Source organism: Mesocricetus auratus, unplaced genomic scaffold, assembly GCF_017639785.1.
Source record: "Mesocricetus auratus isolate SY011 unplaced genomic scaffold, BCM_Maur_2.0 Super-Scaffold_100011, whole genome shotgun sequence".
Classification (NCBI taxonomy): domain Eukaryota; kingdom Metazoa; phylum Chordata; class Mammalia; order Rodentia; family Cricetidae; genus Mesocricetus; species Mesocricetus auratus.
This window is the reverse complement of record NW_024429195.1, coordinates 19,213,139-19,225,677: the sequence shown is the minus strand read 5'-3', so window position 1 is coordinate 19,225,677 and position 12,539 is coordinate 19,213,139. Positions and strand designations below refer to the sequence as shown.

Genomic DNA, 12,539 nt, shown 5'->3' with positions numbered 1-12,539 from the left:
TTCCCCTTGGAGAGCGCCTTTGACCCAGACGTGGGGACCAACTCATTGAGAGACTATGAGATAACCCCGAATAGCTACTTCTCGCTAGACGTGCAGACCCAAGGAGATGGCAACCGATTCGCCGAGCTGGTGCTGGAGAAGCCACTGGACCGAGAACAGCAAGCGGTGCACCGCTACGTGCTGACCGCGGTGGACGGGGGAGGAGGGGGAGGAGGAGGGGAAGGAGGGGGAGGCGGTGGGGGAGTCGGCCTCCCCCCCACAGCAACAGCGCACAGGCACAGCCTTGCTCACCATCCGAGTGCTGGACTCCAACGACAATGTGCCCGCGTTCGACCAACCCGTCTACACTGTTTCCCTCCCAGAGAATTCACCCCCTGGCACCCTAGTGATCCAGCTCAACGCCACCGACCCGGATGAAGGCCAGAACGGCGAGGTCGTGTACTCATTTAGCAGTCACATTTCGCCCAGGGCTCGAGAGCTCTTCGGACTTTCGCCTCGCACCGGCCGGCTGGAGGTGAGCGGCGAGCTAGACTATGAAGAGAGCCCCGTGTACCAGGTGTATGTCCAAGCCAAGGACTTGGGTCCCAATGCTGTGCCTGCACACTGCAAGGTGCTGGTCAGAGTGCTGGATGCCAACGACAACGCACCAGAGATCAGTTTCAGCACCGTGAAAGAGGCGGTGAGCGAGGGTGCGGCCCCTGGCACGGTGGTGGCTCTGTTCAGCGTGACCGATCGAGACTCAGAAGAGAATGGGCAGGTGCAGTGTGAGCTGCTGGGAGATGTGCCGTTCCGCCTCAAGTCTTCCTTCAAGAATTACTACACCATCGTGACCGAAGCCCCTTTGGACAGAGAGGCTGGCGACTCCTACACCCTGACAGTGGTGGCCCGCGACCGGGGCGAACCTGCCCTCTCCACCAGTAAGTCGATCCAGGTTCAAGTGTCTGATGTGAATGACAATGCGCCGCGCTTCAGCCAGCCGGTCTACGACGTGTATGTGACAGAAAACAACGTGCCAGGAGCCTACATTTACGCGGTGAGCGCCACGGACCGCGACGAAGGGGCCAACGCCAAATTAACCTACTCTATCCTCGAGTGCCAGATCCAGGGCATGAGTGTCTTCACCTACGTGTCCATCAACTCAGATAACGGCTACTTGTACGCTCTGCGATCCTTTGATTATGAGCAGATCAAGGACTTCAGCTTTCAGGTGGAAGCCCGGGATGCCGGGAGCCCCCAGGCGCTGGCAGGCAACGCCACGGTCAACATCCTGATTGTAGATCAGAACGACAACGCCCCCGCCATCGTGGCGCCCCTGCCGGGGCGCAACGGGACCCCAGCCCGCGAGGTGCTGCCTCGCTCTGCCGAGCCGGGCTACCTGCTTACTCGCGTCGCCGCAGTGGACGCGGACGACGGCGAGAACGCCAGGCTCACCTACAGCATCGTGCGGGGCAACGAAATGAACCTATTCCGCCTGGACTGGCGCACCGGAGAGCTCCGCACTGCGCGCCGGGTCCCAGCCAAGCGCGACCCCCAGCGGCCTTACGAGCTGGTGATTGAGGTGCGCGACCATGGACAGCCACCCCTGTCCTCCACAGCCACCCTGGTAGTTCAGCTGGTGGATGGAGCCGTGGAGCCCCAGGGCGGGGGCGGGGGCGGAGGTGGAGGGCCCGGGGAGCACCAGCGCCCCAGCCGCTCTGGTGGCGGGGAAACTTCGCTGGACCTCACACTCATCCTCATCATCGCTCTGGGCTCAGTGTCCTTCATCTTTCTGCTGGCCATGATCGTGTTGGCCGTGCGCTGTCAAAAGGAGAAAAAACTCAACATCTACACCTGCCTAGCGAGTGATTGCTGTCTCTGCTGCTGCTGCTGTGGCAGTGGGGGCCCCACCTGCTGCGGCCGCCAAGCCCGGGCGCGCAAGAAGAAACTCAGCAAGTCAGACATCATGTTGGTGCAGAGCGCCAACGTCCCCAGTAACCCGGCCCAGGTGCCAGTAGAGGAGACCGGGAGCTTTGGCTCCCACCACCACAACCAGAACTATTGCTATCAGGTCTGCCTCACCCCAGAGTCCGCCAAGACCGACCTGATGTTCCTGAAGCCCTGCAGCCCTTCCCGGAGCACAGACGCTGAGCACAATCCCTGCGGAGCCATCGTCACCGGGTACAGCGACCAGCAACCAGACATCATTTCCAACGGAAGCATTTTGTCCAACGAGGTAAGGCTGAAGCGAAAGAACCATCATCTCTCATCTCCTCCTTCAGAAAGCCTCCTCTAGCCTGGCCCTGTATCTCTTCCAGTGAGTGCACTGTGTATTTTTAGGGTGTTAGCTGGTTTCTGTGGCAGTGGGAAAGCGAGAATATGGGGTCACCTTTTCTCACCTCGTGAAGTGTAACCTAACTTCCGTGTTGTTCCTGACTGAGCTCCACCCCCTTACTTTTATTTTCATTCCCTCCCCCTTTGCTTCTTTAACACCTCACAGCTTCTCACCGACCCCCTCCGTCCCACACCTCCCAACCTCCCACATGTAAGGTCCAGCCTTCTTTGAAACCTGGGGGATTTAAGCGGAAAAAGCTTGTAGAGAGAAGGGAGGGTGGAGGAGGGACTTCCTATCACTGACAAAGGTCTGTTTCTCTGCATCTGTCCCAGGCATTAATAAAGTTGGTTCAATTCTGTTTTTCTTTTTCGCTGCTTTCAGTCGCATGAACAAGTGAGCTATAGATTGTTTAACTTTATATGATTGCCTAAATTGGATTGCATGTTTTAGTGACCCGTTTCTTCTCTGGAAAAAAAAATAACAAGACAAAACAAAACAAACAATAACAACAACAACAACAACAAAAAAACCTTCAGTTCTGCTCTGGACAGCTTTAACACAAGCTCTTGAAGCCTAATGCCCACACAGTGTGAATTTGAATGAAGTTCCTTTGGCACTGAACCCTGTTAAAGTAAACCAACTGAAAGCTTGAACAATTGTCTTAAATATATCATTTCAGTAATAATGACCTCCTTGGCACTGTTTTTTTGTGAGGAATTGCCCACTGTTGGTTTTCTTCATCAAAGAATTTGACTTGTTAATTCCTGTTTCTTTTTAAAAGGTAGAGATGTAGTGGCAAACTCGGAGGGTGGGGAGGACCATGTAAAACTAAGTTTGAACTGAGGTGTGTGGACAGTGTGGAGCTTGCAGAGGGCTTCCTGAGGGGAAGGTGGGGGTAGATTTATGACAGTCTTTCTTGGCATCTCCTTATTTTGAGTCTCAGATATAATTCATTGACTTTCATGAATATTTGTACAGCTCATTTGTATCTTAAGTACCTTTCGAAAATAAACAACAAAATAATTGCAGTAAATAATCAAACTTTTGCTTATTGAGCGTGCTGTTTTTCTTGTGTCCGTCAGTAAGCGTTTAAACACCCCGTAGGCTGGGAAAGGACAAGATACAGAATTCATCTTGGATAATTCTATGGTAGACACAACAGTTTACCAAGCCTAGCTATGAGGTTGTTTGCATTCTCCCTTTAAAGCAAGACACATTTACTGTGCTCCAGCAAGTTTGCTTTTTCTTTCTTAAGCCTTATAAACAGCTGAATTAAAGAAATCTAGATTCAAATGTCTCTACACATTTCTCCTGCCTCTACACAGTAATCCCCATGCTGTAGTCTTATGAAAGCCTGAAAATTCATTAAAATGTACACTTGTACTTAAATCCAATAGAGTTCTTATTCTCAAAAGCAAAATGACCATTACAGCCTCTGAATTTTAGTGCTCTTTATTTATTTATTTTTTCCTAGAATAAACACCAGCGAGCAGAGCTCAGCTATCTAGTTGACAGACCTCGCCGAGTCAACAGGTATGAACTCTTTGCAGTCTTTAGCTTGGTGTGTGAACAGTTTCCTACCTACTAAAAGTAGGAAGTATGCGTGTTATTTTGTATTAAAGGACACAATGTATAAAGAGTTTGATCTAAGGCAGAGCTTAGGTAGTGTATATAATTTATGTATTTGTTTACTGTTGGCTATTTGATCTGTTTCCATTTATATAAAATTATAAAATATTTTGCCAGTTTCCACCACTTTTCCATATATGTGCTCATATATATCATGACTATGTCATAGACATGCACTTAGCTCTAGTCATAGAATAATGTCCAACTTCGTATTTGATGTTCCAATTGACCATGAAGGCTCTGAGATTTAAGTGGAAAAAATGAGGCCCAAGTGGAAATAGAGATACACAAGAGTTGCAAGAGTCTGCAGCACACCTCTGTGACCATGTGGTGGCAGAAGAATGTTTTCTGTGTTTCTTTACCTTTCTTTTTTAAAAATATTTCAATATTCTCCTTTTTGTGTTTCTAGTTCTGCATTCCAGGAAGCTGACATTGTAAGCTCTAAGGACAGTGGTCATGGAGACAGTGAACAGGGAGACAGTGATCATGACGTCACCAATCGTGGTCAGTCAGCTGGTAAGTGTGATCCAACAGCCATTTAAATGCCCATTCTGTAGCTGTTTATTTAAATGCAACTCCAAAGGATAATGGCTTAGGTAATGATCTGTCTTCTGTTGGTCATTGTATGCTTAAAAGAAGACTATGAAAAGTGTTACTTTTCACTTTGGAGTGTCCAGGATAGGAATTGTTTACAATTATCAAGAATTCTTTCCTTGTGCAATGTTCTTTTTTAATAGGATTATGTCACAAATAGGTAGCCACCTACCTCTATTAGTTCAGTTCGTTGTCTTTAAACACTTACCGTATTATTAAGCCTATTTATAGAGTGGTAACTGAGATAAATTAACTTATTGAGTATTACAAGGGCAAGAGAAAAATAAATGCATGAGTGAGCCCTAGAATTCAAACTCCTTGCCTTCCAAAGAACTGCAATTTACACAAGTATCACCGGAGAAGAAATGATGTTTAAAAGTCACAAATAAGTTGAGGGTCTAGTTCCCAATCCTTTGTAATTAGTATTGCTGAAACACCTTTGATCTCTTTGTACTTTTGACAACCATTAAATTTTGAACTCAAGCATTTGCCTATGTGGGCTAATCTGTGGGCTAGCTAATGGTCACAGGTGGCAGTTTGAAACAGTATAACTTTTAAAGTGAATTTTACTTCAAATTTCACTTTATGAGTTTGACCTTTGATAATGTGTAGCATATTCTCATACTAATTATGAATACTAAAAGAACTCATAAGGAATAAACCATATACCTTAAAATAAAAGTAATTTCATAAAATTATTTGATTTCCTCACTTCCATTTGGATTTCAGCCAAGATACTTGCTGAATTCTCTTTCTTCCTAATTCTGTGTTTATTTGACACACGAGGAAATGGAAAGTCTAGGGAATTCTTGAAACATTTGAAAAATGTCCATCACTTGGCTACCTCTGGGTGAAACTTAGCTCTCTTGATACTTGACCTCGATTTTCTTCTGTAAAGTGATAGAGTTCCTTATTTTCAAGGTCATATTAGTCCTAGAGAGTACTCGTTCCTTAAAACACTTGGTAGCCCTGGGAATGGTGCTGAGGCAGTGTGTCAAAGGGCAATGCACACCCCGTAGGACCTGGCAGCAGTGGTTGTTACAAGCCTCCCAGTTGGCTAATGTGGGCTCTGTCTGTGACCGCTTAGTCTTGGGAAACCCGGGCAGGAGGAAAGGGAAAAGAGGCTGCTCAAGGGTCTCTTTATATTGCTGCAAGTCATTAATATGCAGACCTAATGAGACTTGAGAACTGCCAAGAATCCCCGGAGGTCCCTGCCCCTTGCGGGCCTTCACGCTAAGTGAACAGAGCATCTATTTAGTGTCTGGGATCCTGACAACAAACCAGACCTTGCCAGCAGTTTATATGTGAGTACAAAGTCCCTTTCATTTTTGCCCTATATGTGGTATATGATTTATTGTTATCACCTAAAAACTGTACATTTAGAACTATTCATTTCTATTTTTCCCTCAGTTTCTAGTTTAACCCTAGCCTTTTTTACAACAAAAACGTTCAATGCAAGAAAAAGAAAGCTGCTACATGTTACTTCGAATGTGTTTTTTTCTTTCCCACCCACTCGCTTTTGTGTTTTTCTTTCTTTTTATTTAAGTAGCACCCAGTCTCTTTGAGCATTTTAGTCTAGTCACTTAGACATTCATAATGAGCCTAATAATCAATGCAAAGGGAGAGGAATGGAAAAACCTTCTCAAGGAAGACTAAATCTGTTAGATATTCCTGTTACCATGTCTTCATGGTAGCTATTTTATTTCACACAAACAGTGTTGCCATTTTGTTAATGATTCTTTCAAAGAATTTGGGATTTCAGATCCTTTTAAGGGCCATTAAAATGCAAAAATGTGTTCTGCAATGCATTTTAAATACGCAAGGCAGTTTTTAGTTTTCATCATCAAAGTGCTGAACTTTTTGCCCCCATATCTAAGTTGTTAAATGGGTAAAAGTGTTATAGAATTACCACTCCATTTATACAGTTCAGTGGTTACAGGGCAGACACAATATACTGGGTGCAATAATTGCTGTTTTGAAGTTTTAAGAAAGCACTTACAGTGAGAAGTAATTGCACCTTCGTGTTGAATTGATCAGTTGTCATATGCTTAATTTTATACTAAGAAGTATTCTGAGTGTTTTTAATGTAGGAATCTGAATGCATAAAATTAAAATGCCTTTTACTAAGTGATGTTTTTCAGTTCATATTACTGTTTTGTGTTCCTTCCAGTACATAGCAGAAATATTTCAGAAGTGAAGTTTGCTCCAAAAAAAAAAAAAAACTTGTGATTTATTTCTTGGTAAAGGCAACTTACATTGATCTTCCAAAGTTACAAAATTAGGTAATTAGACAAATCTCACTAAAAATGTTAAGAGAAAATGTAAAATGATCACAGTAAAAGCGGAAAGATTAAAAATCCCAAATTCTACCTTTTAGTTTGTGTCTCTTGCTAGTACACAATGTAGCTTACGCTTTCACCTGCTCAAACTGTCTGATTTTTTGCTTTACTTCTTCTCTTTTTCTGTGGTAACCGTACTTTATACTTATTTAGTTCCATACAACATTTATCTGTTCTTTCCTGAATTGCTTCCTGGTTTTTGTCCTTTATTTTTCTCTGTCCTGCTCTTCTGCTGTCTAAGCCTTCAGCAGCCTGAAGCCTTCTTCCCAGAAAGGCTGCGAACACGAAGGCAGCTGCAGAGAGTCACATGAGCTTTCTCAGTTGCTCACTGCACCTGGCTCCATGCACAAGATTCCTGGGCTTGACCACAGTTCTGTAGCTCTGTGCTTTCTTTAGCCTTGTCAAGGTGCTTTCCATTTTTTTTTTCATTGCACTATTGACGTATCGGTTAGACATGGCAGAGGTCCAGCTAGATGTGGTGAGGGCTTGCTTGAGCTATCACAAGAGGGAAAAAGGATTAACTGCAGCCAAAGGGCTAAAAAGTAGATTTAATAAAACATATTTCTGGGCTACTTTAATCAGTCAGTATGTTAAGAGATTTATTTTTCTATCTTGGAATAAGGGTATAGCATCTTAGCTATATGATTTTAAACATTAGTAACACTATTGAAGTGTATTTTCACAAATATATTTTGTTGTAAGAAATAGGTCTTTATTAAATGCCTGTGCTATGAAACTTGTACAAGAGTTGTGAATTTATTTTAATGCCTTTCCCTTTCAAAAGATATACTAGAAATTGCCAGCATTGGTTTACAATATTTTGTTAAAATAATTAAAGGTATTTATTTATCATACATGGTAAACTATTGAATGTAAATTTAAAAATTAAATAGCTAGAATTATAAATTTTCTAAATAAAATAAGTAAAATACATCATGCATTACATCAAACTATTGGGCAGCTACAGCATCTTCAAGGACATTCTTCGTTTTCATGATGTATAAATATCATTTTCTTAATTCCAGTAAGATTCAAGATGAAACAACAAAAATCTTTGCCTTATAGATACAGGGAATTCATGCCAGTTGGCTACAAAAGTTTGTTTGTGTTTCTGATGAGTCTATGAGCTACAATTTAAAAATGAGAGGAGGCTTATAATTGGAAAAATGGAAAATAGAAAATACTGAGAGAAAATTGAGAGACCTATGAACAGTTTGAAAGGTGATAGGAAGGAATAAAATTTTAATGTCATTTTTATAGTTAAGGAGAGATGATAAATATCTGACCCTAGCATATTCCTAAAAATTATAACCTCCTTATAACTGCAGTTAATATCTATAACATACTTTGGGATGCTTTGAGGGATGACTGGAATTTATCTCAAAAATGAAATTTGTTTTCTTAAATCTGTTTTCTCATACTGGTAGTTTGAGTAGAAAGAAGTAATGTCCTAAATTACGAGAAAGGAACACAAATTGGATGCACCTCTAATTTTCTTAATCATAACTTTTCTCAGCAGAACCATCTACAGATATTGTCTAAAATACATGAAAGATACATTTAAGATACATGTATCCTAAAATTTATCTGAGTCCATCTTTGTAAAACACTCAGTCCCTCATATTGTCTGTCATAATTGCAAAATAGCTGATTCCTGAGGACCGGAAAGAAATGGCTGGAAATAGTGATTGCAGTAAAAAAAATATATATCTTAAGACATCTTGTAGTTGTTATCAAAATTTCAAAAATACGTCCTATGCTTTTCATGTCTCTACAAATGACCTAAATTTAATCATAAATGCATTCTAAAGAAAAAAATTATAAGCTAAAGTTATTAAATCTTGAGCCTTCAATTTGAGCTGTAAGACCTAGTCAGATCAGTGTGGATGCTCTGAATTGCATCACATCTTCTGTGATGTGGTCAGGTTTTCACAAGAAAGTTAAAGGCTCTTCTATGTATTTGGTAATTAAAGTTACACAGGCAATGTGACTAATGATGAATGATGAAAGAACATTGTTAGTCATCTCACAGCTCCCCTGTGTGAGGACCCTTAATGGGATACATTTATTTCATTCTCAAACTATTTATCTAAATGACAAATGAAAAAAAGAGTCTATTTTCTATTAATTTCTCTGTTCCTTATTTGAAGTTTATTGATTATGCTGTGGTTTTCATTTTCATTTCTGTAACTGATTTTCCTCATGAGAAATAGATTCACTCGTTTTATTGATAAAACTGGTGAAATACTCAGGCCCTATATGAGAGATCTCACCTTCCATTCACTTATATACAATGATATATAATATTTCCAAGAAAATTCCATTCTATAGGCTCATACATTTATTTAAAACATTGCTTACCACTTTTCTCTTTTGTCAAGTGACATTGTTTTGTACCAAGCTTTCAATGTTCCTTATTTTTTGTTAATAACATGCTATGCATACTTTTTATCCATTCCCAGTCAGTGCACACAATTTTTTTGTATAACATCAAGAAATTAAAAAAAAATTCTAGTAGTTAGGAGATGTAGAAAAAAATGCCAGTTTGCAAGATAAAATACATGTACAACTAAATATATAATAAATATAAAGTAATTTCTACCACATACCTTCTGGTAATATCAAGAACTGTCTTAACACTGGCATATTGGTTTACTAATGAGGTGACAGTAATGTCCAGCAAATGCTTGGACATGAATACATAAAACTTATAAATGGCTGGACTTTCATATGGTTCAGATGTCCTATTTGCCCAATTTAAAATTATTTGCATCAATCATATGAAGAAAATATTATTAATTGGAAAATCATGCATTTATCATCTATCTTTCCATAATCAAATATGAGAATTCTACATTAATATTTTGAACTTAATGGTTCATAATTCTTTAAAATTATTGTCTCAGATTTATTTTAAAAATAAATACACATAATCATGTTTTTTTCTTAAATGTGTCTTATGTGGTACACAACAGCCTTCTTCCTTCCATCACTAAATAAAATTGACCACCAATGGATCCAAATGTAAGTCTTGTTCCTGGGTTGCTGGCTATACACCATATGAGATTGTATTAGGGATGTTCTCTACCTTGTTTGGCATGCATATTTTCTTGCAGAAAAAGGATTTGTCTAGAGTGTAGTGAAACACCTCCAGGATCTCCATTCTGTTCCCAGTCAGATTCTGAATTGCAGCTTCAGTATTTACATTCCTCAGGAGATTACCCATTAGTAATTCATTTTCAGGCTTGTACATGGAAATCATCAATAGGATATGATAACCAAAGATGGATTTAGGATTATACATAAATTTTATTAAATTGAAAAGTCATTATGCAGTGCGATTAACATATGGTAATTAATTTGGTGCTGTTTCTTCAAGAAGTAACTTTTTTGGAGCTAATGGTTTTTGACTCAAAAAATGGTAGAAATTGTACAAGTTTCATTATTTTGAAATATTTGCCCTTTGTAAATATTTTTCAAGTACACTTTCCTTTAAATCAAGTGTAACACAGCACATTAGTTGAAACATTAAAACTTCTTTGAAAGCAAGAGATTTCTAGATATTCGTGCAATTAAGACTGAAGTGTACTCATTAAATAAATGTTCTGTTAATTATAAAATCCCAGTTTTTCATACATTTGAAAGACTTTATGATATAAACTAATAATGCTTTAGTTATTTGAAACTAATCATAATTGTACTTAGCAGATGGTTCAGTGGGGAAAGGTTCTTGCAACTCAACCTGATGAATTGAGTTCCATCCCTAGTAACCACATAGTGCAAGGAGAGAAGCCATCCATGGAAACTGTCACCTGACCCAACCTCCACACATGTGACATAGTATGTACACACACAAAGAAGAAAATGGATATAATTTTAAAACACTGGAAAGGTTTACCAGTACTCAAAACAGTCAATAAAGGTATTAGCATGTTTAGAAAGCACTGGAATGATATGTTTGTCTACGTTCTCTTCTGTGTTGTGCTCTATACCAAACGAGAGTATCAGGCTGGTGGCAGCTGAAGGTACATAATCCCAGTATTTGGGAATCAAGGCAGGACAGACAGTTCAGAGTTTCAAACTAGCCTAGGCTACTTAGCGAGCTCTAGGTCAGCTTGGACTACATAGCAAATCCCTGTCTCAAAAATCAGAACAAATGAAACAAAAAATATTAGATACTCTTCCACAGCTCTCAGAACTGGTTGGATTAGTGAGATAACTGAGTCAGTCAAGTGCTTGTCTTTGAAGCCTCAGGAGTAACAACCAAGAACACACGTACAAATAGCTGGATTGGATGTGATGGTATTTGCAGTTCCAGTGCAGGGGAAGTGGAGACAGGCAAAACCTTAGTGCTGCTGGCCAGACAGCCACAGCTTACGAGGCAAGGCAAGGTTCAGTTCAGTGACAGACTTTACTTCAAAACAAAAAAAAAAAGGAAAAAAACAAAAACAACAGTCAGTGGCATCTGAGGAATGACGTCTCTTTTTTTCTTTTGTTTTGTTTTTTTGTTTGTTTGTTTTTGTTTTTAGAGATAGGGCTTCTCTGTATTGTTTTGGAGGCTGCCCTGGAACTCTGTAGACCAGACTGGCCTTGAACTCACAGAGATCTGCCTGCCTCGGCCTCCCTCCCAAGTGCTGGGATTAAAGGCGTGTGCCACCAGCATCAGGTGGAATGATATCTCTTAAATGCACATGCATATAAAAGTAGTGACATGCAGGTCTGCACACATCTGCACGTATGAACATGCACACACATGTAATACATGCAAAATTGTTGTACATGATTCAAGAACTAGATGTACTTTCTTGATCACAATCACATTTAACAGTCTTGTTAGCGTAATGAGTGTGATAAAGTTTGTAGTGTCATTTTCAATCGTGGTATATAAGTTTGTGTTGACTAGGACAACCATTTACAATACAGATAAGCACTAAGGAATATGTCAATATTATCTGTAGTGGATTCTCGCTGCATTTGGTTACCTTGGCTACACTAATTGTAGTCATTTGTTTTTGGTTTCTGCAAGTGGTAAATAATAAGCAATTTATAGGCACACAGACTGCCCGAGTTCCAGTGCCGGATACCTTTAGGAAGCCATTCCCCAGGAAACTAAGAACCATGCTCTTCCTTATTTACAAAATGAACTGAATTCTTGCCATTGGCCGTTTGTCAATTTAGGCTGAATTTCTGTTGAATTTCACCTACCATTTGAAATCTAAAGTCTGTAGTCTAGCTGTTGTCAGAGATTGGCATACCCTTTCTGTGTTTGTAGGAACATCAGCAGATGCACTGTTAGAGGATGTAGATTAAGAAGCCCCCACAGCTGGGATTTCTTTATATTATCAGCCCAAGAGAGATTTTTCAAATAGTATTTATCCATTCACCATTTCTTCAACTTTTAAGAAGCTGGCAGCCAGCATTGTTTTCCCACCAATATTCTAAGTTTATAAACTGCCTGTGGGACTTCTTTGCCACGTGTTTCATGTTTACAGATCCTTTATCCTGTTTTAAAAGATAGGGGAAATGATATTAAGAGACTTTTTGGTGTTGTTTTCACCGGATTAGGAGAAAACTTAGTAAAATGTTTTCACCCACCACTACCTCCTGTGGGCATTTCCCCACTTTACTGATGCCCATGCTGACAACATCTGGAGTTTCTCGTCTCT

At 40.4% G+C, this 12,539-nt stretch overlaps 1 protein-coding gene across 1 annotated transcript in view; it reads left to right on the top strand.

The window, feature by feature from the left end:
- Pcdh10 (protocadherin 10) overlaps positions 1 to 12,539 on the top strand; it is a 57,676-nt gene that overhangs the window by 1,260 nt on the left and 43,877 nt on the right. The window contains 4 exon segments of the mRNA XM_005069671.4: positions 1 to 252; positions 254 to 2,212; positions 3,786 to 3,844; positions 4,350 to 4,456. Coding sequence (XP_005069728.1) covers positions 1 to 252; positions 254 to 2,212; positions 3,786 to 3,844; positions 4,350 to 4,456 — 2,377 coding nt within the window.